Source organism: Podarcis filfolensis (genome assembly GCF_964270895.1).
Source record: "Podarcis filfolensis genome assembly, chromosome: 8".
NCBI classification, from domain to species: Eukaryota; Metazoa; Chordata; class Lepidosauria; order Squamata; family Lacertidae; genus Podarcis; species Podarcis filfolensis.
This window is the reverse complement of record NC_139611.1, coordinates 83,676,867-83,703,211: the sequence shown is the minus strand read 5'-3', so window position 1 is coordinate 83,703,211 and position 26,345 is coordinate 83,676,867. Positions and strand designations below refer to the sequence as shown.

Below are 26,345 nucleotides of genomic sequence, written 5' to 3'. Positions count from 1 at the left end.
CTACAATTCCAAGGTTCTAAGTTAGCTATGGTTTTGAGCTTCCGTAATAGAAAACAGATGCTGCCCTCTGCTGGGTAGACGTGAGAATTGATGGATTAAAACAACAGATGGAATAAGGGTGGGTGGGTGTAGTTGCTCCTTGCCTCCCTGGCTTAAAAAACAACAACATTGTCTTCTCCATTATCTTTAGCTACTCTCAGACGGTAGAACCATGGCAGCCCATCTCGCAACACTCTAGACCATAGCTGTCAACTTACAGATTTGAAAATAAGGGATCAGCAGCCCAAATAAGGGATTTTCCAAGCACAGGTATGTTCAACTTCTGAGCCCCTCCGAGCCAAAGGCAGAAAGCCCAGCCAGCCGCCAAACAAAGCCTCAAGCGGTGGTTCCCACAGCGCAGCAACCCGGCAAAGGGGATGCAGCAAGGAAAACCACCGTCACCTCTCCGCTGGGAAGCGCTGAGCAAAGGCGAGTCCCCAGGCAACGCGGGCAATTTGATCAGCACAAGGCATGCAAGCTCCACCCCCCAGTCGTTCTTAGACTCCTTATTGGGTGAGCAACGCAGCCAAGCAACACAGTTGGAGCCTCCCTCCTCCTTGGTAGGGAGGGAGGGAGAGGAGCTGCTTCCTTTGAAACCCGGGAAATTTAAGGGACATCATCAATAAGGGACAGTGGCGGGACACGTTGCTGGGATAAGGGAGTTTCCCGCCAAATAAGGGACGGTTGACAGCTATGCTCTAGACTCCGATCACCATCAGCCCCAGCTACGGACGAAGGATTCTGTATGCACTCAAAGCCAAATCTGCCCAAATCTGCCTCACTTTCCAAAACACTGCACAAACCAAAATGCAGCCGTCCGTCAACATTCCCCCTTCACCAAACGTTGCCATGCAGTTCTCCAGTCAAGGTTTACAAAAGTGCATGGATGAGGGGGGAAAACACAATGTGAATAAAAATGAAGGCATTTGTGAAAATGACATTCAGAAACACACAGCGTTGGGTGTGGGGAGGAAACAGGCTGCAGCAATGTGCACCCCCCCCCCAAAATGCAAAGATGTGTTTATTAGGAGAAATCGGCAATATGATGCTGATGAAATGTCACGGTTTTTGGGAAATTGTGAATCACTTCGAAATGTAGAGAGCTGGATTTAATACAATGGTACCTTGGAAGTCGAACAGCTTGGCTCCCGAACAAATTGTCTCCCGAACGTCACAAACCCGGAAGTGACTATTCCAGTTTGCGAACTATTTTTGGAAGCCGAACATCCGACGGGGCTTCCGATTGGCTGCAGGAGCTTCCTGGAGCCAATCAGAAGCTGCGATTTGGTTTCCGAACATTTTGGAAGTCGAACGGACTTCCGGAACGGATTCCGTTCAACTTCCAAGGTATTGGGGAAAAATGAGAAAGTGAGAAGACTGGAACTGAACAGTTCCTGCCACCTGCAGCCCCAGCCAGCCAGGCCAATGGCCAGGGATGATGGGAGTTGTAGTCCAACAATATCTAGAGTAGTCCAAGATGGCTAAGCCTGCCTTAAGGCCCCATATGCTCTAGGCATTTAAAGCAGTTTCATACCACTTCAACTGTCATGCCACTTAAGATTCCCACTTATCCTTACTAGTCTGGTCAGCCCTGGTCTAAACGGAAGAGGGAACTCTGGCAGGGCAACAGGAGTAGTAAAAAAACAAAATGGCGGCCGCTCCCTCACAAGCTTCCATGCAAAGGAGAAAGGCTCATCACCCTGTCTGCTATCAGTACTTCAGGGCTGAGGTCTTCTGCCCGAGACTTTTCCTGGCGGACGTTTTATAGCCCAGTCTCTCAGCTTTTCCCGAAGTTTCCGCCCAGTCAGAAACCCAAAAGCTTGGTCAACCTTTTGGGGAAGTTTCCGGAAGGTTCCGAGGCCTACGCTCAATCCGGTTGCCCCGTGTCCTTGCTTTTGAGGGGCTCCCGGGCCTCAGTCGAGCAGTCAGGGTTTGAAAGGGAAGGGGGAGCGGCGGTAGCGGGGAGCCCCTTGTCTTTGGGCTTGTAGACGAAACTCCCGAGCCCCCCTTGGGTCTGGAGGGTCTCTGAGCGGAGTCTCTGCGGGCAGCTGTCCCCGGCCAAGAGCTGAGAGGAGCCGTGCGACACCAAGAAGAGGCCGTGGGACTCGGGATCGGAGACGCTGTACTTCTCGGCGCACACGGCGCACACGGATGCTGTTGTCATGTCAGGGGGCACGGAGATGGTCTTCTGGTTGTTGAAGGGTTCACAGAAGGAGACATAGAGGATGTTCTGAAGGGGGGTGGGAAGCAAGAAGTTACCATGTGGCCAAGGCCCTTGAGGTAGTAGGCCTGCCATTGAAGCAATGGTTCTCCAACATATTGGAGTGGCAGGAGCAGATAATAATAATAACAACAACAATAATAATAATGTATTATTGATACCCCGGACGCGGGTGGCACTGTGGGCTAAACCACAGAGCCTAGGACTTGCTGATCAGAAGGTCGGCGGTTCGAATCCCCGTGACGGGGTGAGCTCCCATTGCTCGGTCCCTGCTCCTGCCAACCTAGCAGTTCGAAAGCACGTCAAAGTAGATAAATAGGTACCCCTCCGGCAGGAAGGTAAACGGCGTTTCCGTGCACTGCTCTGATTCGCCAGAAGCGGCTTAGTCATGCTACATGACCCAGAAGCTGTACGCCGGCTCCCTTGGCCAGTAAAGCGAGATGAGCGCCGCAACCCCAGAGTCGTCTGCGACTGGACCTAACGGTCAGGGGTCCTGTTACCTTTACCTTTATATTGATACCCCACCCATCTGACTAAAAACACGATAAAACATCAGACATTGAAAACTTTCCTAAACAGGGTTGCCTTCAGACGTCTTCTAAAAGTCAGATAGTTGTTTATTTCCTTGACATCAGATGGGAGGGCGTTCCACAGGGAGGGTGCCACTACCGAAAAGGCCCTCCGCCTGGTTCCCTGTAACCTCACTTCTCAGAGTGAGGGAGTCGCCAAAAGGCTCTCGGAGCTGGACCTTATGAACAATGGGGGTGGAGACGCTCCTTCAGGTATACTGGGCCAAGGCCATTTAGGGCTTTCAAGGTCAGCACCAACGCTTTGAATTGTGCTCGGAAACGTACTGGGAGCCAAGGTAGGTCTTTCAGGACCGGTGTTATATGTTAGATGGCAAGTGTGGCAGGGAGATTCAAGGACAATCAAAGAAACCTTTCTACATTTCAGTGTAGTATAGTACGGTATCAAAATATTTCTATTTGCAGAATATGGAGTGAGATCTTTTCACGAGCAATTGGCTAGTCTTCCCCAGTTCTCCACGGGACATTGTTGTGAATTTCACCTGTGGCTGATATGAAAGACTGGAAAAGAGAAAGGAGTCTTTTCGTTGATGAGAGTTGGGTTTGTCTCATATGAGACCCGATACAACAAGATTACCCAGCAAAATCAAGGTCACACCTCTCGATGAGTTTGTAGATGTACTTAAGGTACGTATGTCAGAGGCTCATTTATAATAATATTTTGGGGAGGGTTCCTGTTCTTTTGCAGCTCTTACACTTTCTGGATGTTCCATGATCATGTCCCTTCCAGCTCTACAATTCTATGATATAGTGGTACCTTGGTTTAAGAACAGCTTAGTTTATGAACAACTTGGATTAAGAACGCTGCAAACCCAGTGTTTTGGTTTGTGAGCTTTGCCTTGGAAGCAGAACATGTTTTGCTTCCTGTTGAGTGTGTTCCATTTGTAAATTGAGTCCTCCGCCGCTATGGGAAAGCACGCCTTGGTTTAAGAACGCTTTGGTTTAAGAACTGACTTCCGGAACGGATTAGGTTGTAAACCAAGGCAGCACTGTACTATGAACTTGAGGGATGACTGGCGACGCTCCTGCAGATGATCTCAGGGATTGGGCTAGGATATAAAGGTGTCCCTGGGGCAACCTGAACCTCAGCTAATTAATGCAAGGACCTTGAACCCGGCCCGGTAGTGGATGGGCAGCCCGTAAAGATGATTTGATACCAAAGAGTGAACTTGCAACCCCAAGAGATGTCAGTCTTTCCCCGTTTCCATCCACACCAGGAACACGGTACCCAAGCACCCTTTAAGTTGTTCCTTTGCCTGCATGGCTTGATTTCAAACCCTGTAGCCAAAAAAAAAAGTCACCCGACATCATTGTGATGTCAGTTTGATTGGCAGGTGAGGAACCGGTGTGGGGGAGGGACTACACTGGCCTGACTGAGTTCCGCACCCCATGCCGGAATTTGGCTCCCAGAATCCCTTGCTCTCTCCCACTTCTTAGCCCTTAGCACTTCAGCACAGGCCTTCTTTTGCAGACTCCAGCCTCACCTGGGAGTGGCGCCGGTTGGCGTGGTGATGGTGGATGGTTCGGCGCCGATGCCACTGATGGATGGAGCGCTGTGCCTCGATGCTGATTTGCCGCGTCACCGTGGCCGCTGGCTGGAAGTTCTCGATGTGGAAGAGGGCGCCAAACCAGGTGGTGAGGTAATAGCCTCCTGCGGCGCGAGAGGGAGGGAGAAGAGAAAACCCGCGTCAGGATGGAGATGCACGGGCTCAGGAAGGCTATTGTGCATTGTTGGATCCGAACCCTTCAAAGGACTGAACTCAGGCCTGGCTTAAGCACAGAAGCGACACCTGGGCCACTGTTCTCGGCCCTGTCCACCAGGTGGGCCACTCCCTGAGCCAGAATGTTCCTTAGAGCGAAAATAGAAACGCTAATCCTGTGCCCGTTGGCAAAGACATCATCGCTTGGTGTGCTTCAGTACACATCAGCGCAGTTCAATTAACTCAAATGCAGTAGAAGTGGAGTGTGGCTTTGCGTCCCTCTGTTCTAGGGATGCAAAACCCGTGGCTTGCCATATGTACAGTCATACTTTGGGTTGAAGTTTCTTCAGGTTGAGTGTTTTCGGGTTGTGCTCCGAGGTGACCCGGAAGTAACAGAACGCGTTACTTCTGGGTTTCGCCGCTCGCGCATGTGCAGACACTCAAAATGACGTCACGCGCATGCACAGAAGCGACGAATCGCGACCCACGCAGACGTGCAGAGGCGGATTGCGTTTGCTTCAGGATGCGAACAGGGCTCCAGAACAGATCCCATTCGCATCCAGAGGTACCACTGTATACCGTATTTTTCACTCAATAAGACGCACCAGACCACAAGACGCACCTAGTTTTTGGAGGAGAAAAACAAGGAAAAAAATATTCCGAATCTCAGAAGCCAGAACAGCAAGAGGGATCGCTGGGCAGTGAAAGCAGCGATCCCTCTTGCTGTTCTGGCTTCTGGGATAGCTGCGCAGCCTGCATTCGCTCCATAAGAAGCACACACATTTCCCCTTACTTTCTAGGAGGGAAAAAGTGAGTCTTATAGAGCAAAAAATACGGTAGGTATAAGACTGTATATAAATTCAATAAATGAATAAAAAAATTAAAAAATATGTTGCTGGACTACAACTCACATCATCCCTGACCATTGGGTCATGCTGGCTGGGGATGATGGGAGCTGAAGTCCAACAGCTCCCTCTCACCTGTGCTGTATTCCCTATATGTGTGTCATGGACTGGCTGGATGCAGAGGAATGGTGGGAGGAACCAGATAGAGGATCCCCCAAGAGAAGAAGGCTCAGAGCCCGGGGGTGGTGGTGGGACGGCAATGAGTAGTCAGAGGGAGAAGATGGGGAAGAGGAGGTTGGAAACTGAAGAGGGAACAGGGCTTCGTGAGCTGGGAGAGTCTGTGGCAGAGAGCAGTCTAGAATCAGAGGTAGGAGAGGAAGGGGGCCAAGAGGCAGAGGTGAGGCAGGCTGGGGAAGAAGCCAGGGGGTCTCCCCCTCCTGCTGTGACAAGCTCCCTTCCCCCCTGGTCTCCAAGAACCAGAAGAGGTATGAAAAAGGGAGAGCAGAGAGAGAGAAGACAACAGAGCCCCAGATTGCTTGGGAAGGAGACTTAGGGAACTGTGAGAATGCAGGGACCTTCAGTTCCCACTTCTGTACCTGGGGCAAGATATACTGGGATGAGGTGCTGAGCTCACTAGGCCTGGTCTCCTGATTCAACCTGGTTTCCTTTAATAAAGAGTCAACTTATGCCATATCATTTATTGCTGGCTTGTTCCTGACACCCGCTCCTGACAACATGAGGCAGAGACTTCTGGGGTCTCCTAGAGACATTAACCCTAAACTTTAGGAGGAAGTCCAGTACCTAGCAAAAATCCAGATCATTTCAGGATACTGGAGGGACAGATCTAGGTCTGGCACAACTTGCTGGGTTACCTTCTCCCAGCAGCTGGCTGGGGTCCATCAGTTCCATCATGTACTCGACATCCAGCTGCACCGAAACCACATCACAGTTCACCAGCATGTAGATCAGAACCGGCAGGAAGTCGTCGGCGCCAAAAGGCTCTTCCGAAAATGGGAAAAGGGAAGAACATCGTCAGAGCCAGCCCTACTGTTCAGGTGCAAGGAAAGCGGATGTAGAGAAATGATTGTCTCTTTCTCTCATAATACAGTGGTACCTCGGGTTAAGAACTTAATTCATTCTGGAGGTCTGTTCTTAACCTGAAGCTGTTCTTAACCTGAAGCAGCACTTTAGCTAATGGGGCCTCCCGCTGCCGCTGCGCCGCTGCTACACGATTTCTGTTCTTATCCTGAAGCAAAGTTCTTAACCCGAGGTACTATTTCTGGGTTAGCGGAGTCTGTAACCTGAAGCGTATGTAACCTGAAGCGTATGTAACCCGAGGTACCACTGTACAGTGGTGCCTCGCAAGACGAAATTAATCCGTTCCGCGAGTCTCTTCGTCTTGCGGTTTTTTCGTCTTGCGAAGCACGGCTATTAGCGGCTTAGCGGCTTTAAGAAAAAGGAAACAAACTCGCAAGAACTCGCAAGACGCTTCGTCTTGCGAAGCAAGCCCATAGGGAAATTCGTCTTGCGGAACGACTCAAAAAATGGAAAACTCTTTCGTCTTGCGCGTTTTTCGTCTTGCAAGGCATTCGTCTTGCGAGGTACCACTGTACAGTCGTACATTATGATACGATAATCTTTATTGTCATTGTCCCATACATAACGAAATTGTTGATTTGAACGTTTCGGCTCCAGAACACCACAAACCTGGAAGTGTTCTGGTTTGCAAACGTTTTTTGGAACCCGAAAGTCCGACGGGGATTCCACGGCTTCCGATTGGCTGCAGGAGCTTCCTGCAGCCAATCGGAAGCCGCGCCTTGGTTTCTGAACGTTTTGGAAGTCGAACGGACTTCCGGAATGGATTCCGTTCGGCTTCCGAGGTACTACTGTACTGGGAACTCAGGGGCGTTTGGTGAAGCTGAATGTTGGGAGATTCGTTCAGCCCGGAAGCTGAGGTCCAGCACCGAGGGCCTTCTGGCGGTTCCCTCATTGTGAGAAGTGAGGTTACAGGGAACCAGACAGAGGACCTTCTCGGTAGTGGCACCCGCCCTGTGGAACGCCCTCCCTTCAGATGTGAAGGAAATAAGCAGCTATCTTCTTTTTAAAAGACATCTGAAGGCAGCCCTGTTTAGGGAAGTTTTTAATATTTAATGCTGTATTGTTTTTAACACTTGATTGGAAGCCGCCCAGAGTGGCTGGGGAAGCTCAGCCAGATGGGCGGGGTACAAATAATAAATTATTATTATTATTGTTGTTGTTGTTGTTCAAGACAAGCAAGAAGAAAAGCCCTTCTTCCCAAGTCAGGCCACTTGGTCCATGCAGCTCAGTGCTGCCTACACTGGCTGGCAGCCACTCTCCGGAATTTCAAACAGGGAAGCCTTCCCCAGCAGGGGACTGAAACTGGGACCTTGCTGGAGGCAAACCAGCTGCTCTATACCACTCAACAAAACCTCGTCAGGGGTGGGGGTGTCTGCTCCCCCAGGTATCACGGAATAACCCCACCACTTGGCCTTCCATCATACATGTCATCTCTTTCATCAGTACCACACCGACGTGCATTTATTCGTGCAAGGTTCAATGTCTTTCCATCGAACCTGCTGAACCACAGATTTTCCAAGGGTTTGGTGCCTCCGCTATGCATGTGTGACGGGGAAACTGTTGAATCTCTTTCACATATAATGTTCAACTGTCCCCTACATAGCATAGCCAGGGCTAAATTCCTGGGTCCTGCTTTACTGCGCTTGGTTGGCAGGCCTGTTGAGTCACACACCGCACTGCTTTTGCAGGATACAGATCCTTCTGTAACTCTGCAGGTGGCGAGATTTCTGAACGCGGTTATCTCACACTCAAAAACCACCAAAAAACAACAACAACATCAAAACTAATCGGACTGTTATGATGAGAGTGCATGTCGGAGTTCGTCTTCAGTTTTCCTTTTCTGTGATCCGTCCCTTGGAGCTCTCCTGGCCCCAAGCTGTCACTTGGCTCTGCTCAATGACCCACCCTTGCAGCGTGGTGTTCACCTTCTGTTGTCGGATATATCTGTTTTTATGTCCCTGTGTTTTTATGTTTGTACATATTTTATGGGCTAATAGCCGTAAATAAATTGTAAATTGTAAATTGCTCTATACCACTGAGCTCTGACCCTTCTCAGAGAGATGTTGCCAAGGCAGCCTCCCTACCTGTTCCTCCTGCAGCCTGGTTCATGGCTTCGTAGAGCATCTTGCAGACTTTGAGCATGTGCGTCTCCTTCTTCTTGGGGGAGTAATCCAGGTGCATGAGGTTCAGCTTGGCCTGGATGCGCTCCAAGGCGGCCGCATCTGGGACGCCGGCCGTCACGCCCAGCTCGGCCAGGCTCTGCCGCCGCATGGTGGCCTGGTGCTGCCGCAGTTTGTCCAGGATGCCGTCGTGGGCGTGGAATTCGTGCAACTGGGCGTAGATGGAGTTCCGGAGAGGCTTCAGCATGCATTTGTACAGAGCGGCTTCGACCACGGAACCTAGCAGGAAAATGATACAAGAAAGGGGAAGAGGGAGAGGAAGAGAAAATGAAGCCACGACACCTTACTGTGGAGCATGTAGGTCAGGCAAGTGGTGTATCGGAGGGCAAGTATTTTTTCCCCCCAGAGCGGAGGAGCAATGGTGCCACCTGGATGCTCCTTGCCCTAGCACGGGGATGAGGCAATGACGAGGCTTTCAAGGTTGTGGCAAGTTTAATGATGATAATAATGGGTGGCTATCCTAGAGGAAGGGACGCGAGTGGCGCTGTGGGTTAAACCACAGAGCCTAGGACTTGCCGATCAGAAGGTCGGCAATTCGAATCCCCGCGACGGGGTGAGCTCCCATTGCTCGGTCCCTAGTCCTGCCAACCTAGCAGTTCGAAAGCACATCAAAGTGCAAGTAGATAAATAGGTACCATTGTGGCGGGAAGGTAAATGGCGTTTCCGTGCGCTGCTCTGGTTCGCCAGAAGCAGCTTAGTCATGCTGGCCACATGACCCGGAAGCTGTACGCCGGCTCTCTCGGCCAGTAAAGCGAGATGAGCACTGCAACCCCAGAGTCGGCCACAACTGGACCTAATGGTCAGGGGTCCCTTTACCTTTATCCTAGAGGAAGTCAGAGGAATCCAGAGACCAGACACACTTTCCCTTTTGTTTGATGGCGTTCCAGTTTAAAACATAACTACATTTTTTTGCAAGGTTGCTTGCACTTTGAATTCAACAACAACAACAACAACAACAATAATAATAATAATAATAATAATAATAATAATAATAAATTTATATCCCGCCCTCCCCAGCCGAAGCCGGGCTCAGAGCGGCTAACAACAATAAAAGTAACACAGCATTCTAAAATCAATTCATTCTAAAATCAATTCAAATCAAATTCATGGCAACCATTGGGCTAGCGTTCTGTGAGGGTTACCAAAGGAGGGGGTCAGACTGCGCCTTGGCCAAAGGCCTGGTGGAACAGCTCTGTCTTGCAGGCCCTGCGGAAAGATGTCAAGTCCCGCAGGGCCCTAGTCTCTTGTGACAAGAGCGTTCCACCAGATCGGGGCCACGGCCGAAAAAGCCCTGGCTCTGGTTGAGGCCAGCCTAACCTCTCTGTGGCCCGGGACCTCCAAGGTGTTTTTGTTTGAAGACCGTAAGGTCCTCCGTGGGACATACCAGGAGAGGCGGTCCCATAGGTATGAGGTTCCTAGGCCGTATAGGGCTTTAAAGGTTAAAACCAGCACCTTAAACCTGATCCTGTACTCCACCGGGAGCCAGTGCAGCTGGAATAGCACCAGGTGAATGTGATCCTGCAGTGAGGACCCCATAAGGAGTCTCGCCGCAGCATTCTGCACCCGCTGGAGTTTCTGGGTCAGTCTCAAGGGCAGCCCCACGCAGAGTGAATTCAAAACCGAAAGGTTGCATTTTCAGCTGGCTAAGGGCAGGGGCGGAGGAAGGGGGTGCGGTAGGGGTGGGTTGCCCCAGGTATCACCTCTGAGGGGGGTGGCACTCACCGTGGGGCCTGCAGCACGCCCAAGTCACGCATCTCTCCTGGGAGTGAAGCGATGGCTCAGGCATGCGCGGGTTCCGCGCAGCCCAAACAGTTCGCCTGCTGCCTCCCCCTCAGCTGTAGGGCGGACTCCTTGGAGGCCCCACAGAGCGTCCTGCCCCAGCTGGCCCCGCGCCTGGGTGCCTGGCATGCGCACCGCCCCAGGCGCCCGATAGCCTTGCTCCGCCACTGGCTAAGGGGTTTTTTTGTTGTTGTTGACGGCTCAATATGTTAAAAGCTCAGTGTCTTCTACAATATGGCATTCAGAGGTGCAGGGAGAGTGTGTTTTGCCTACACACAATAATTTTGGAACATAACCCCTGCTTAAGCTAAGAGTCAGCTATACTGCTGTGCTTCCTCGCACCCCTTAAAGTGAGAATTGGAAAGTTCTCAGGAGTTGAGATTCTTGCATTTCAGGGGGTTGGACTAGATGACCCCTGGGGTACCTTCCAACTCTATAATAATAATAAAAATTATTTATACCCCGCCCTCCCCAGCCAAGACCAGGCTCAGGGCAGCTAACACCTGATATAAAACAAATTGATTGAAATACAACTTAAAAACAAGATTAAAATACAACATTAAAACATTAAAATACAGCCTCATTTCAATGGAATGCTTTTTGGGGGATGAAAATGTTAAGTCTTCACCAAGGCTAACTTTCCAGACTGGTCCTACATGGGCCAGAAAAAAGCCAGGGAAGTCCCCAAATAGGTGTTCCATCACAGGAGGAGAAAGGAAAAAAGAAGAGGGGGAGGGGATCAAGTTGATTCCAAGCCAAAGGCCAGGGGGAACAACTCTGTCTTACAGGCCCTGCGGAAAGAAATCAGATCCTGCAGGGCCCTGGTCTCATGAGACAGAGCATTTCACCAGGCTGGGGCCAGTGTTGAAAAGGCCCTGGCTCTGGTTGAGGCTAATCTGACTTCCTTAGGGCCCGGGACCTCTAGGGTGTTGCTATTTATGGACCTTAAGTCCTCCGTGGGGCATACTGGGAGAGGCGGTCCTGTAGGTATGAGGGTCCTCTATGATTCTAAGAAACCTGATTCTGTATTCTGGGTGGAAACATCAGTAAGTGGGCCAAAGCCCAACAAACAAACAAGCGCAGGGAATCCAAAGCCTCTTTGGGTTTCTTTGCGTCCAGGAAGCTACCTCGGTTCCTCTTTGCATCTGCTCCCTCCCAGCTGCCTCTGCTGCGTACGGTGTGGGCTGCATCAGAGCTTCAACCACAGCTTCCTAAGTGCTCTGCTCTGGCCCACGTGTGAGCGGATAGCAATGTCGCAAGCTGGCCGCGGTCCAGAGGGGAAACGGCAGGGGTGTTATTTTCGGCTGCTCAGAGATACGATGAAATACATTTATAAGCAGCTTTGCCGGGAAGCAGGTAACCTGACGGTGTGACGGTTTCTGTTTTGGGGGTCGACAGAGCTTTGCCCCCCACCAAGATTGCAACCTTGGCCATGCAGAGTAGCACAAGAGGAGGAGGAGGAAGAGCAGGAGGTCGTGGGGTTGCCAAGTCAGCGCACCCCAGACCCTGAGATTTCAGCACCCAAATCTGAGACCTAGAGGGGAGCCCTGGTGACGTCACAGATGTGGGCCCTGGAGACGGAGGTTAATTGGGAGAGGGCAGTGGAGGAGGGCAGACCCTAAAGAGTCTGAGCCCTGGAGATGGAGGTTAATTGGGAGAGGGGAGGAGGAAGCAATGTAGGGCAGCGCCCAGCCATACCGATAGGGCAGAAACTTCAAGCTGCACACGTAGTTTTCTGAATAATTTTTCTTTTAAAAAATAAAGACCTAAAATTTTAAACCTAAAATTTTAGGTTGTATTATCTTTGAAGGGTGTGTGGCCATTAAAGGACCCTGCCCTTCTGAATTTGCCATGGCTACGCTACTGCCAGCAACCAAAACTGTTCAAAACAGACGACTCTCAAGTAGGGTTGCCATCATAGCTGTCAACTTTTCCCTTTTTAAAAGGGAAATTCCCTTATTCCAAATAGGATTCCTCGCAAGAAAAGGGAAAAGTTGACAGCTATGGTTGCCATATTTTGAAGAGACAAAAAGAGGGCACATTTGCCGACTTCTACTTTTCGCTGTGGGTTAAACCACAGAGCCTAGGACATCAGAAGGTGGGCGGTTCGAATCCCCGCGACGGGGTGAGCTCCCGTTGCTCGGTCCCTGCTTCTGCCAACCTAGCAGTTCGAAAGTACGTCAGAGTGCAAGTAGATAAATAGGTACCGCTCCGGCGGGAAGGTAAATGGCGTTTCCACGCACTGCTCTGGTTCGCCAGAAGCGGCTTAGTCATGCTGGCCACATGACCCGGAAGCTGTCTATGGACAAACGCCAGCTCCCTCGGCCAATAAAGCGAGATGAGCGCCGCAACCCCAGAGTCGGCCACGACTGGACCTAATGGTGAGGGGTCCCTTTACCTTTACACTACTGCCAGCAACCACAACTATTCAAAACAGGCGACTCTCAAGTAGGGCTGCCATATTTTGAAGAGAAAAAAAGAGGGCATATTTGCCGACTTCTGCTTTTAACATGGATCGCTCGAAGAGGAAGGGCGGGATACGAACTTAATAACGATAAATACCCAGGTCCATCTCCTCGGCCTCGCTGTGCTCGCAGACCATATGCAGCTCCGAGCTCTCACACAGGTAGCCCTTGAGGTTACTGATCATCTGCCGGATCTCCTGGAGCAGGTCGGTGCTGGTGGCGTGCCGTTTCCCAGCTCCGCGCAGGATGTGCCCCACGAAGCTTTGCACCAGCCCTCCCACGTAGGAGGACGGCTCCTGGGCCAGCTCCTGCACCCGCTTGGACACCCGGCGTTCGGCCGAGAGGAACCCGCTGAGGGTGCTCCCCACGGCGGAGAGGCGCTGGAGGACCTTGTAACTCAGGGCGGAGGAGGAGCGGCGCTGCTTCTTCTGCTGAGCGGCCGCGGCCGCGGCGAGGAGCCCCTCCGTCTCGTCCTCCACGCTGCTGACGGAGAGCGAGTCGAGTTCGGGAATGGGAGGCAGCAAGATGTTCTCGCTCAGCAGAGAGGATTCGGAGCTGGACTTTTGCAGCGGCCAGGCTGGAGGAGGCGTGGTCGGGATCCCCTCGATCCAGGAGACGCGGTGCGGGGACTTGACCTCCTTCGGGTGGAGGTCGGGGGACAGAGGCGGCTCTTCAGAGGCGGCTTCCGAACTGCTGCAGGCCAGGCTGCGATGAAGAGGCCTCCGTCGCGCGGTGGTGGAGCGGAGGAGAGGGTCACCTGAGGGTTGGCAGCGAAGAGAAAGGCATGATGGGTTAAATTGCTCTTGCTTGTGCGGCGCTCTTCCCAAGCAGACTCGCCTGGCACCATCACTGCAAACCTTCGCTGCATCCGGACTCCAGTCCCCAGGGTGCGCCAGGTCCCTCCTTGTTATGAAGAATCGGAGAGCCAAGTGTCATCAGCATTCTGATGGCACCTGGGCCCCCGTCTCCTACAGTTCCAGGTACAAACAGACAATGCGGGTACCTCTGCCCCCATGACCCCCCTTCCAGGTGGCCCTGCAGGACATTACAGAGTCTGTTCTTATCAGCCAATGGCTCGGCTCTGGACCTTGCTCACCTGTAGCCAGCCAACAGGCAGTTAGAGAGTAACCATCCATATGTCAGAAATGGAAACGCACGCTAACCTGCAGGCTGAAATTACCGAATTTTTCGCTCTATAAGATGCACTTTTCCCCTCCTAAAAAGTAAGGGGAAATGTGTGTGCGTCTTATGGAGCGAATGCAGGCTGCGCAGCTATCGGTGAAGCCAGAACAGGTGAATTTTTTTTGGAAATGTTATTTACAGCATAACACAAACCCTCCACCCCACCCCCCAGAAATCCACCCCCATCAAACACGAACATAACAAACAACAAGCATAACATACAACAATACAAACAACCAAATAAAAGACTTCCTTTATCCTGTATCTGGCCGCCTCCTCAACAACATTTGATTCAGAATATTTTTTTTCTTGTTTCCCTCCTCTAAAAACTAGGTGCGTCTTATGGTCGGGTGCGTCTTACAGAGCGAAAAATACAGTACATACAAAACAGACTATCATAGTATCATAGAATTGTCGAGTAGGAAGGGACCAGAAGGGTCTAGTTCAAACCCCTGCCATGCCCATGACCCGAAGATTAAGAGTCTCATCCTGTACTCACTGAGTTATCACACTGAAGTGCTCCCTCGCACGCTCTCTCTCTCTCTCTGTCTCTCCCACCCACCCCTTACCAGCTGAAAGTGCAGGCCAGGGTGGCGCTTGCCAGCTTTTATGTGCATGGTCCTTCTGTCCACATGCTTCCCAGGAGGGACAGGACACAATCTGCTCTTATCAGCAAGGCCAGGCTCACAATCCAGCTGTATTCACTCAACCTGAAGGAGCGTCTCCACCCCCATCGTTCTGCCCGGACACTGAAATCCAGCTCCAAGGGCCTTCTGGCGGTTCCCTCACTGCGAGAAGTGAGGTGACAGGGAGCCAGGCAGAGGGCCTTCTTGGTAGTGGCGCCTGCCCTGTGAAATGCCCTCCCATCAGATGTCATGGAAATAAGCAACTACAGTGGTACCTCTGGTTATGTACTTAATTTGTTCCGGAGGTCTGTTCTTAACCTGAAACTGTTCTTAACCTGAAGCACCACTTTAGCTAATGGGGCCTCCCGCTGCTGCCACGCCGCCAGAGCACGATTTCTGTTCTCATCCTGAAGCAAAGTTCTTAACCTGAGGTACTATTTCTGGGTTAGCGGCGTCTGTAACCTGAAGCGTATGTAACCCGAGGTACCACTGTATCTGACTTTCAGAAGACACCTGAAGGCAGCCCTGCTTAGGGAAGTTTTTATTGTCTGATGTTTTATCGTGATTTTAATATTCTGTTGGGAGCCGCCCAGAGTGGCTGGGGAAACCCAGCCAGGAGGGCGGGGTAGAAATAATTAATAATTAATTATTATTATTATTAACCAGTAATTAAAAAGTAGTCCTCCAGAATCAGGGAGCCTCTTAGCTGAAGGCAGAATTACAGGCGAAACAGACAGGCAAGACGATCCCAGTGATGCTACCTTGCTCTCCCAAACACACACACACACACACACACACACACACACACACCTTACTGGCTGAGGGGGCAGACACTTTCCCCAGCCCTACCCAGAGATACTGGGGATTGAATCTGGCCTTCTGCATGCCAAGCAGGTGCTCTTCTGCTGAGCCAAGGGCCCTTGCCCTCAATAATTTTGAACACAGTAAGATGCTGATTCAGTCCATTGATCCATCTAGCTCACCACACTGTCCACACTGACTGGGAGCAGTGGGCAGAGAGCATTGCCAGCTCTTCCCAGAGATGAGGACCAGAGATGGCTCATTCTGCATGCAAGGAAGATGCTCTGGCACCGGGCTACACATCCAGTGTAGTGTAGTGGTTAAGAGCGGTGGACTCGCAATCTGGTGAACCGGGTTCGCTTCCCCGCTCCTCCACATGCAGCTGCTGGGTGACCTTGGGCTAGTCACACTTCTCTGAAGTCTCTCAGCCCCACTCACCTCACAGAGTGTTTGTTGTGGGGGAGGAAGGGAAAGGAGAATGTTAGCTGCTTTGAGATTCCTTCGGGTAGTGATAAAGCGGGATATCAAATCCAAATCCAAACATCTTCCCTACACTCTGAGTACAGCGGGAAAGCAGGAGAACTGGAAGCAGAGTCTTCATGCTACGAATGTGGCGGATGCCCTCGATAGCAGCAGCTCCTTACCTTTCTCCATCTCCTCCTCCTCATCTGGAGACTCTGGATGATCCAGACTCCCACGGGCTCCTTGTTTCCTGGATGCTGCTTTTACAGAGCCGGACTTCCGGGGAGTACCCAGCCCGTTCGGGAACCGCAGAGTGCCCCTCGTGCTACTTGACCGGCGCAAGCTGGACGCAAGGTCAAGCCAGCTAGCATCGCTGTGCACCGAGACGAACAGCGGGTTGATGATGCACAGAGCTTCGTCCTCGGACGTTATCCGGACAGAACAGACCGCCGGTCTGGATTTAGAGGGGGCTCCATCCAGACCCACGGGCCCTTCTTCGACTTCCGCCGACACCAGCCCGTCGTCAGGTTTAAGAGGCATTGTCCAGAACTCTGACCATGAAGCAAAGAGAGAATGTGAAGGTTACTTTCTTTCTTTTTCCTCCCAGGGGGCTTTCCTGCGCCTTTAATTAACAGCTGCCTGACAGGGAGCTCTTAAAACAAGTGCAGCTTCCCAACATGGAATTGCAAACTGGAAAGAGCTGGGCCACCGCGATTTCTCCACCAGCTCCATCTGGTACGCAGGCTGAGACCCTGTCTGTCATTTTGGACTCGCAGCTGTCCATGGAGGCGCAGGTCAATTCTGTGTCCAGGGCAGCTGTTTACCAGCTCCACCTGGTACGTAGGCTGAGACCCTATCTGCCCGCAGACTGTCTTGCTAGAGTGATGCATGCTCTGGTTATCTCCCGCTTGGACTACTGCAATGCGCTCTCTGTGGGGCTACCTTTGAAGGTGACCCGGAAACTGCAATTAATCCAGAATGCGGCAGCTAGACTGGTGACTGGGAATGGCTGCCGAGACCATATAACACCAGTCCTGAAAGACCTACATTGGCTCCCAGTATGTTTCCGAGCACAATTCAAAGTGTTGATGCTGACCTTTAAAGCCCTAAACGCCCTCAAAGGCCCATTATATCTGAAGGAGCGTCTCCACCCCCATCGTTCTGCCCAGACACTGAGGTCTAGCGCCGAGGGCCTTCTGGCGGTTCCCTCACTGCGAGAAGCCAGGTTACAGGGAACCAGGCAGAGGGCCTTCTTGGTAGTGGCACCCGCCCTGTGGAATGCCCTCCCACCAGATGTCAAAGAGAACCATAACTACCAGACTTTTAGAAGACATCTGAAGGAAGCCCTGTTTAGGGAAGCTTTTAATGTTTGACGCATTACTGTATTTTAATATTTTGTTGGAAGCCACCCAGAGTGGCTGGGGAAGCCCAGCCAGATGGGTGGGGTATAAATAATAAATTATTATTATTATTCTGACTCTCATACAGCTTGTTAGCAAGGCATAGGACCCTCATCCCAGAACAGGGAGAGTGGGGGCTAAGGGGGACACACACAAAAGCCAGCCTTGGAGAGGAGATCATTTTGACTTTTTTTTCCTAATAAAGACTGTAGGAAGAAGATTGGAAGAAATTTAAGGACTATTTACAGAAATACTACAAAATTAATGAACTCTGAAAAGATGTTGGATTGAACTTTTGTGGTCTCTAGCTGTTATGACGAAGATAATAGGGATTAAAATTGTTTAAGTCATTAAATTTAAAAAAAAGTGGAGTGGAAAATAAGGTGATATTTTAAAAGGAATGTTAAGAGATTAGGATTTGCTGGAGTAACAAGCTGAATTAGAAAACAAGAAGGGGAGGTATGAGGAAGTCAAAGAATCATGTTATTGAAAAACTGTTATTGAAATTGATTTGTTTTTAATATTTTTCTTTTTCTTTTTCTTTTTGTGTTTATATAAAATTGGAAAATCTAATAAACATTCATATATAAAAAAAGAGACTGTAGGAACTTCCAGAAAAACTGTTTGTTGAGCAATATTCCTCAATATTGCAGGGAGATTAGACATTGTTGGCTATCGAATGAGCATTCACTTTGTGGGGAGGACAGACGAGGTTGGCTACTTAATGAGCATTTGTTTTCTGAGTTGCTTGTGGGGAGGTTAGATGACGTCGCATCAAAGCGCTATATCCCACACTTCGCAGTGCCATTTCCCTGTCCCTTTCCTTATCGCAAAATATCTGATCTTTCGGGGAAATCGGCTTGCTGTGCAAGAGCTCCCAACCTCAAATTGTTGGTGCAGGATTGAATCCCACCCAAAAACACTGACATTCTAAGAAGCGCCACCTGAGAGCATTTGGAGACCAGAAAGCGAGGCGAAGCAGAGTTGGGTTGAACCAACCTATTCTGACAACACCAAGCGACAGGAATTTTGACTTGCAAGGAGGAGCAAGAAATTGACACCCCCACCCCCAGTCTGCCCTGCTGTTCTCACTCACTCATGCCCAAGGCAGCAACCGCATCTAATTCAGGCTTGTGTAGAAGTCGAAGGGCATCTGGGATCCTCAGCAGATGGGGAAGGATGTCTCTAGAAGCACAGAATGCAGCACATTCACAAAACCAATTCCCAAAGGAGGCAGCCAGAATCACAAGCCACAGGGCAGCGGCGTCCTCTGCTTACACCAAGCGATCCACAGCGGAACTTAGGAAGCTGCCCTATACTGAGGTCGCTTCCGTCTGGGCGTCCTTAATTGCTTGCCCCAAACCCCAATTTCCTGTAGCGTAATCTTTTGACATTAGCTGAAGACCATCAGCTAATGGTCATCCTGATGGCCATCCTGACTCGGCCCCAGACACACTGACCAGATGTCTGGAAGCTGTGGCTGGATGGTTACGTGGGAGCCGGTTGAAGTTAAATCCTTCGAAGACAGAGGTCCTTTGGCTGGGACGGAGCGATATGGGATTGAGGAGGCAACTCCCATCTCTTGCGGGGGTGCAATTAGTGCCAGCATCGTCTGTTAAGAGTTTGGGTGTAATCTTCGATACCTCCCTCTCTATGGAGGCGCAGATTACAGCTATAACAAAGGCGGCATTTTTTCATCTCCGCCAAGCTAAGCAGTTGGCTCCTTACCTCTCTCGCCCTGACCTCGCCACTGTGATCCACGCGACGGTCACCTCCAGACTGGATTATTGTAACTCGTTCTACGTGGGGCTGCCCTTGAGACTGACCCAGAAACTCCAGCGGGTGCAGAATGCCGCGGCGAGACTCCTTATGGGGTCTTCGCTGCGAGATCATATTCATCCGGTACTATACCAGCTGCACTGGCTCCCGGTGGAGTACAGGATCAGGTTTAAGGTGCTGGTTTTAACCTTTAAAGCCCTATACGGCCTAGGACCCTCGTACCTACGGGACCGCCTCTCCTGGTATGTCCCACAGAGAAATTTACGGTCTGCAAATAAAAACATCCTGAAGATCCCAGGCCACAGAGAGGTTAGGCTGGCCTCAACTAGAGCCAGGGCTTTCTCGGCCGCGGCTCCAATCTGGTGGAACACTCTGTCACAAGAGACTAGGGCCCTGCGGGACTTGACATCTTTCCGCAGGGCCTGCAAGACAGAGCTGTTCCACCAGGCCTTTGGTCAGGGCGCAGCCTGACCCCCTCCTCTGGCAATCTGCACAGAATTTTACTTAATGGTTGCCATCAATTTGATTTTAATTTGATTTTAATTAATTTTATAATGAATGTTTTTAGAATGTTGGATTATTTTGATTGTTGTTAGCCGCCCTGAGCCCAGCTTCGGCTGGGGAGGGTGGGATATAAATAAAATTTATTATTATTATTATTATTAAGACGTACAATAGAGCATGTGCTTCTCCAGTACTTCATCTCCCCACTACTCCATAAGTACTCAGGGCACACAGGGCAATTCTATATCTCCCTGCTGCTTTCAGACGCCAACCCTGCTAAAACGCACAAGGTTGCAGGTTCTGCACAGCAGTGTTCACAAACTAGATTTAATGAATACTCATATTGGACTACTGCAATGCGCTCTATGTGGGACTGCCTTTGAAGGTGACCTGGAAACTACAACTAATCCAGAATGCGGCAGCTAGACTGGTAACTGGGAGCGGCCGCTGAGACCACACAACACCGGTCTTGAAAGACCTACACCGGCTCCCAGTACGTTTCTGAGCACAATTCAAAGTGTTGGTGCTGACCTTGAAAGCCCTAAACGGCCTCGGCCCAGTATACCTGAAGGAGCGTCTGCACCCCCAATGTGCTGCCTGGACACTGAGGTCCAGCTCCAAGGGCCTTCTGGCAGTTCCCTCACTGCGAGAAGCCAAGCTGCAGGGAACCAGGCAGAGGGCCTTCTTGGTAGTGGCACCCGCCCTGTGGAACTCCCTCCCACCAGATGTCAAAGAGAAAAATAACTACCAAACTTTTAGAAGACATCTGAAGGCAGCCCTGTTTAGGGAAGCTTTTAATGTTTAATGGGTTATTATATTTTAGTGTTTTGTTGGAAGCTGCCCAGAGTGGCTGGGGAAACCCAGCCAGATGGGCAGGGTATAAATTAATAACAACAACAACAACAACAACAACAACAACAACAACAACAATTATATCAGAGACTCAGAGTGCTCTGTAAATTGATAGCCATGTAGCCTTTCCTACACTGTACTAACCTTTTATGCTCTTCCACACCTGTTTAATGCTCCTAACCCTTCCTTTAGATTCTTTTAGATTCTTCTAGTCTTTTATATATACCTTCTGTTTTAATAATTTTAGCTTTCCAAAACATTTTATAGATTTTAAATGACTGTACCCCCGCCCACTTATGCTGGTCTATGACCGTAATAAAGATTTGATTCATTGATTTATCGATTGATACTTCTTTACTTCATATTTTATTGACTGATTTCATAAAATTTATACACCAATTGTAAAAAAAATAAATTAAAACCTCTAAGAGAATAAAACAATAACATTATCAGTAGAAGCAACTCTTTAAAACATTCAAAAGATAAAATCAGCGATAAACTGAAAACAGGTAAAAATATACATCAGCACTCTATGTTTGGCGGTAGGTTTGTCTAAACGGAAATGTTTAGACACCTTTCAAAAGGCAGCTTCCTGGTGTCAGCATGCGGGGAGTCCCAGTGTAGGTGCTTTCTTACAAATCTTGAGATGTATTGGGGGGGCACCCTATTTCTGTAATTCAAAGCTGTTGTAAATTATTGTTAATGTTATCCAATAGTGTGCTTTGATATTAACAGTGTGTTTTAATTGTTCTAACCTGCCCTGAAAGCTTAGGGTAAAAGGCAGGTCATAAATTGCAATTATTATTATTATTAATACAGTGGTACCTGGGGTTAAGTAGCTAATTCGTTCTGGAGGTCCGTTCTTAACCTGAAACTGTTCTTAACCTGAAGCACCACTTTAGCTAATGGGGCCTCCTGCTGCTGCCACACCGCCGGAGCACAATTTCTGTTCTCATCCTGAAGCAAAGTTCTTAACCCGAGGTACTATATCTGGCTTAGCGCAGTCTGTAACCTGAAGCGTGTGTAACCTGAAGCGTATGTAACCCAAGGTACCACTGTAATAAAATAATAATAATAATAATAATAATAATAATAACAATAAACATTTGACTGAAAGCAGACACAGAAGTCATGAGAAGGATGTGCAGTGCAGTGTGCCCTTTTTGCTTCCTGGAAAGTGCCGCCACAACAGATCCAAACATAGCTGTCAAGTGTCCCGTATTTGAAGGGACAGTCCCTTATTCCATCGCCATGTCCCGCTGCTGTCCCTTATTAATAGATGTCCCTTAAATGTCCCTTAAATGATGTCCCTTAAATTTCAAAGGAAGCAGCTCCTCTCCCTGCCGGCCAGGGAGGAGGGAGGCTCCAACTGTGTTGCTTGGCTGTGTTGCTCACCCAATAAGAAGTCTAAGAACGACTGGGGGGTGGAGCTTGCATGCCTTGTGTGTGGCTAGTTAATGCAAGCTGAGGGGGGTTTTGAATGCTGGGCGCCATTTTGTTGCACGTGCTGCTGCAAACTTTGCAGTGCAAAGCCAGGCCAGGGAGCCATCTTAAGTTGAGGCTGCCTAGGCCTTGTGGTGCATGTGATTCAGATTCTATTAAGTTGAACCTCTGGTTACAAAGTTGGTTGGACAGTGTTCTCGAAGCTACCCAGCATGAGTTTGACCAGACTGCAGGAGGACAGGAAGACTGGAGTGCCTGGAACAGGTGAGGCTGCAGGTCCCTTATTTTGGCTGCTGGTCCCTTATTTTCAAGGCTGCTGGTCCCTTATTTTCAAATCTGTAAGTTGACAGCTATGGATCCAAATGCAAGGACAGAGGGAGAGCCGACAACCCAACCCGCTCCCCCCCCCCGGTCTCCCCATCAGCAGCTGCCCCCAAACACTCACCTGCTCACAAGGTGGAAAGAGACCAGCTCCAAGAGGTCTCTGAAATGCAGCAGGGAGCCCTCCAGAGAAATCACTGTGAGAATGAGAGAAGCATCAGAAGAAGGCAGTTCAATTATAGGCCACATATTGGGTGTGTGTGTTAGTTTGACCCTTTCAATCCTCTCCCCATGCAGAAGGTCTTTTGGGGCAAGGAGATGCACCCATTTAAAGCTTCTCTGTCTATCATTGACCTTTCGTTACTTGAAGCTTGTGGGACAACACAATAGCAACACGGCTATTTGCCAGACTTCACAGGCCGAGTAATGCACACTTCATGCACCTACGGAGTCAACACACGTTTAAAGCGCACGACTTCTCCCCAAAGAATCCTGGGAACTGTAGTTCGTTAAGGGCACTGGAAGCGGTCGCTCTGCAAAGGGCAACCCACAGTTCCCAGGATTCTTTTTTTTTTTAAAAGAAATATTTATTAAGATTTTACAAAAACAAATATACAAAAACACATAATAAAGGAAACAAAAAAATAAGAATAAACACACAGAAAAAATAAAAAAAAATTAAAAACAATTCTTTTTCATAACTTAAAACTCATTTGCTTGTTTCTTTGACTTCCTCACACCTCCCCTTCTTGTATTCCCGTTTAAATAATCAAATCAGCAAATCCTTACCCTCTTTCATTTATCTTATCTCTATAACTTAACATTTTATAACTCAGTATTTTCATCCATTATCAATTCATTTTTGCATATTCTTATTAACTTTGTTGCTAATACCACTTATTTCCAATCCAACATCATTTTAATTATATTTTCACCTATTTATACCCTTTTTCCATATTCTTAAAGCATTACAGCTGGAAACCACTTATTTTCTATCCAACATCATTCTAACATTCATTAAGGATTCTTTAGGGGAATGTTACGCAAAAGTAAAACATAAAGCAGCATTAAAAACAATGCAGATAATCATTACGACTAATCCAGAATGCGGCAGCTAGACTGGTGACTGGGAGCGGCTGCCGAGACCACATAACACCGGTCTTGAAAGACCTACATTGGCTCCCAGGACGTTTCCGAGCACAATTCAAAGTGTTGGTGCTGACCTTGAAAGCCCTATACAGCCTCAGTCCAGTATACCTGAAGGAGCATCTCCACCCTCATCGTTCTGCCCGGACACTGAGATCGAGCGCCAAGGGCCTTCTGGCGGTTCCCTCACTGCGAGAGGAGAGGTTACAGGAAACCAGGCAGAGGGCCTTCTCGGTAGTGGCGCCCGCCCTGTGGAATGCCCTCCCATCGGATGTCAAAGAGATAAACAACTACCTGACATTTAGAAGACATCTGAAGGCGGCCCTGCTCAGGGAATTTTTTAATGTGTGACATTTTAATGTATTTTTAATCTTCGTTGGAAGCCGCCCAGAGTGGCTGAGGAGACCAAGCCAGATGGGCGGGGTACAAATAATAAATTAAATTATTATTATTATTATTATTATTATTATTATTATTATTATTATTACAGTGATACCTCGGGTTACATATGCTTCAGGTTACATACGCTTCAGGTTACAGACTCCGCTAACCCAGAAATAGTACCTCGGGTTAAGAACTTTGCTTCAGGATAAGAACAGAAATCGTGCTCCGGTGGCCCAGCAGCAGCAGGAGGCCCCATTAGCTAAAGTGGTGCTTCAGGTTAAGAACAGTTCAGGGCCACTAGGTGGCGGATCGGAAGATGGCTGACAATAACATCTCTCCGACCCACACGAGGTAATTTGGAGGCTATGATGGGGGTAATTAGCCTCCTTAACCCCCCCAGGATTGTGGGGAGGACAGCCCTTGCCTGCTGTGCCCTATACCACCCCCGAATTTGTGGGGGTGGGGGCACTAGGCACAAAGCCCTCCTGTGGGATTCCGGCACTCCTGGACGCCGTCCCTGATTCGCGCCGCTAGTTGCAAGCATCTTCAAAAGAAACAATTTGGACGAGATAAATTGCACATGCTTCAAGGAAAAAGGGGAGTAAAGACTGCTGACAGAAGAGATCTCTGATAACAAGACAAGAATAAAATATGAGAAGATACGTCAAGATACGGTATGACTGAGGGGGGAGGGGGGAAAAAACCTGCCTTCCTTTTTCTTATGTGATTTAACAAGAATCCCCTCCCCTAATGAGTCAGAAACTAAGGACTTAAGCTGTGGATTTAAGGCTGTGTGGAGATAAACTTTCGAACCAAAGCAATGTTTCAAGATGAAGCTGGAAAGCTAAGAGTTTTGGAATGACGCAGTTAAAAATGCCGTCGCCATTTTGGGAGGCATTGTTGGAGCTCTTGGTTCTGGGAGGAGAAAGAGAGAAATAGAGTTGTTTACATATTGTGGATCAACTTCTCGGTGGGACTTAAGAGCGACAAATGCCAAATTTATGATGGAAAGAGCGATGTTATCTACGAAGGAGATATATGGAAACCATCTGGACTTAGTGGAGGAACGGGAAATCCACACAGGATTATTATTTTGCTTATCGGCTTAAGGAGACTAACAGAAGAGATCGTAAAGGAAAAATAGAATTTATATGAACAAGATATGATGTGGAAACACCAAGATAAGACTGGATAGAATTATGAATTTTGTTTGGACTGATTGGGACTGATTTGAACATTAACGCAGTAATAAGAAGATGATCTGAATCCCCCTTTGGATCTTGAAGTATGGGTTCCCCCAACAAAATTTAAAAATTTGGCTTTGTAATTTGGAATTTATGTGATGTGATTTAATTTGATGTGATTGGCCAGTTAATAATTTATTTATTTATTTTTTAAAGAACAGTTTCAGGTTAAGAATGGACCTCCGGAACGAATTAATTACTTAACCCGAGGTACCACTGTATTACTATTAAAGTGACTGGTCAGTCATTGAACAGCTAGAGAGACCTGCTAGTAAAGACCTGGGTTGACCAGCCATCCTTCCCATAACCCCAGGTGCAGCAGAGAGAAAGCTACACTCTGCCCATGCCTAGAGGCACCCTTTACCTGGCTCTGGACTGATCCTACAAGTGCCAAGATGAATCACAAGGGTCTCAGCGCTGGCTCAAATTAAGGCATGTGAAGTCCAAAAAGGGGCACCCCAAAGGAGACGTCAAACACGAAATCCAAGGATGGAATCCTCGAGTCCAGCCTTCTGGTCCTCTGTGTTACAAAAGCACCAGATCCCACGGTGTCCCTCAGGACTAGAAACTCACTGGCCTCTGCATTGTGAAGCCCTAGTTCCCCCTTGCTTCCCTAAAGCATCGCAACAACATTATGGATTTGTAACGTGCCAAAGATCCAAGCATCTCAAGAGTTTGCAAGCCAATGAACAAGAGTGAGGGGAGGCAGAGGAGCAGCGCAATGAAAAAGCAGAGTTCTCCAAAATGTATAATCATGGTTTAAGAAAAGAGGAAAGAATGCCGCTTTAAAATCAGAAAAAAATTATCTTTATCGATCTTTCTATAGCAGGAAGGTGTGCTTCCTCCGTAGATCAATCAGCCTGGAGCTCATTCATACCACATTGAAATTTTGAACAGCATCCACATCTCGTGTCTGCCCAGGCTGGTGACTCCCATCACACCCACGCAACCATCTTCAAATCCAGATCTTGTTGGCTATTTGCAGATTAGCTGCGCTGCAGAAAGCGTGCTGGGGAGACCGCACATTACAAGGAACGCAAAAAGAACTTTAGCGAGGTTAACAAAAACAAAAACTCCTTTTACATTAAATATATCAGTAAGCATGACCCAACCACCGGGGTACTGAGAGAGCTAGGTGCTGCTCTTTATATACTATACCCAACAGCTTAATTAACCTAACTTAACAGCACCGGCTATACCGCTTCACAGCTGTAAAACTAGGTCATGTTATTTGCTCTGGCCCTTAAAGAAATACACATCTTGTGGGACAATAATGAATCTTCAAAT

General features: G+C 48.9%; 1 protein-coding gene across 1 annotated transcript in view; it reads right to left on the bottom strand.

The window, feature by feature from the left end:
- Positions 1–996: 996 nt before the first annotated feature.
- RINL (Ras and Rab interactor like) overlaps positions 997–26,345 on the bottom strand; it is a 47,557-nt gene continuing 22,208 nt past the window's right edge. Inside the window, exons 6-13 of the mRNA XM_083626993.1 lie at positions 22,409–22,481; positions 18,482–18,570; positions 16,168–16,536; positions 13,012–13,671; positions 8,575–8,889; positions 6,265–6,393; positions 4,332–4,498; positions 997–2,269 (exon numbers count right to left, since the gene is read on the bottom strand). Of these exons, the coding sequence (XP_083483119.1) occupies positions 1,907–2,269; positions 4,332–4,498; positions 6,265–6,393; positions 8,575–8,889; positions 13,012–13,671; positions 16,168–16,536; positions 18,482–18,570; positions 22,409–22,481 (2,165 nt within the window). The 3' untranslated portion in view covers positions 997–1,906. The remainder of the gene's footprint in view (positions 2,270–4,331; positions 4,499–6,264; positions 6,394–8,574; positions 8,890–13,011; positions 13,672–16,167; positions 16,537–18,481; positions 18,571–22,408; positions 22,482–26,345) is intronic.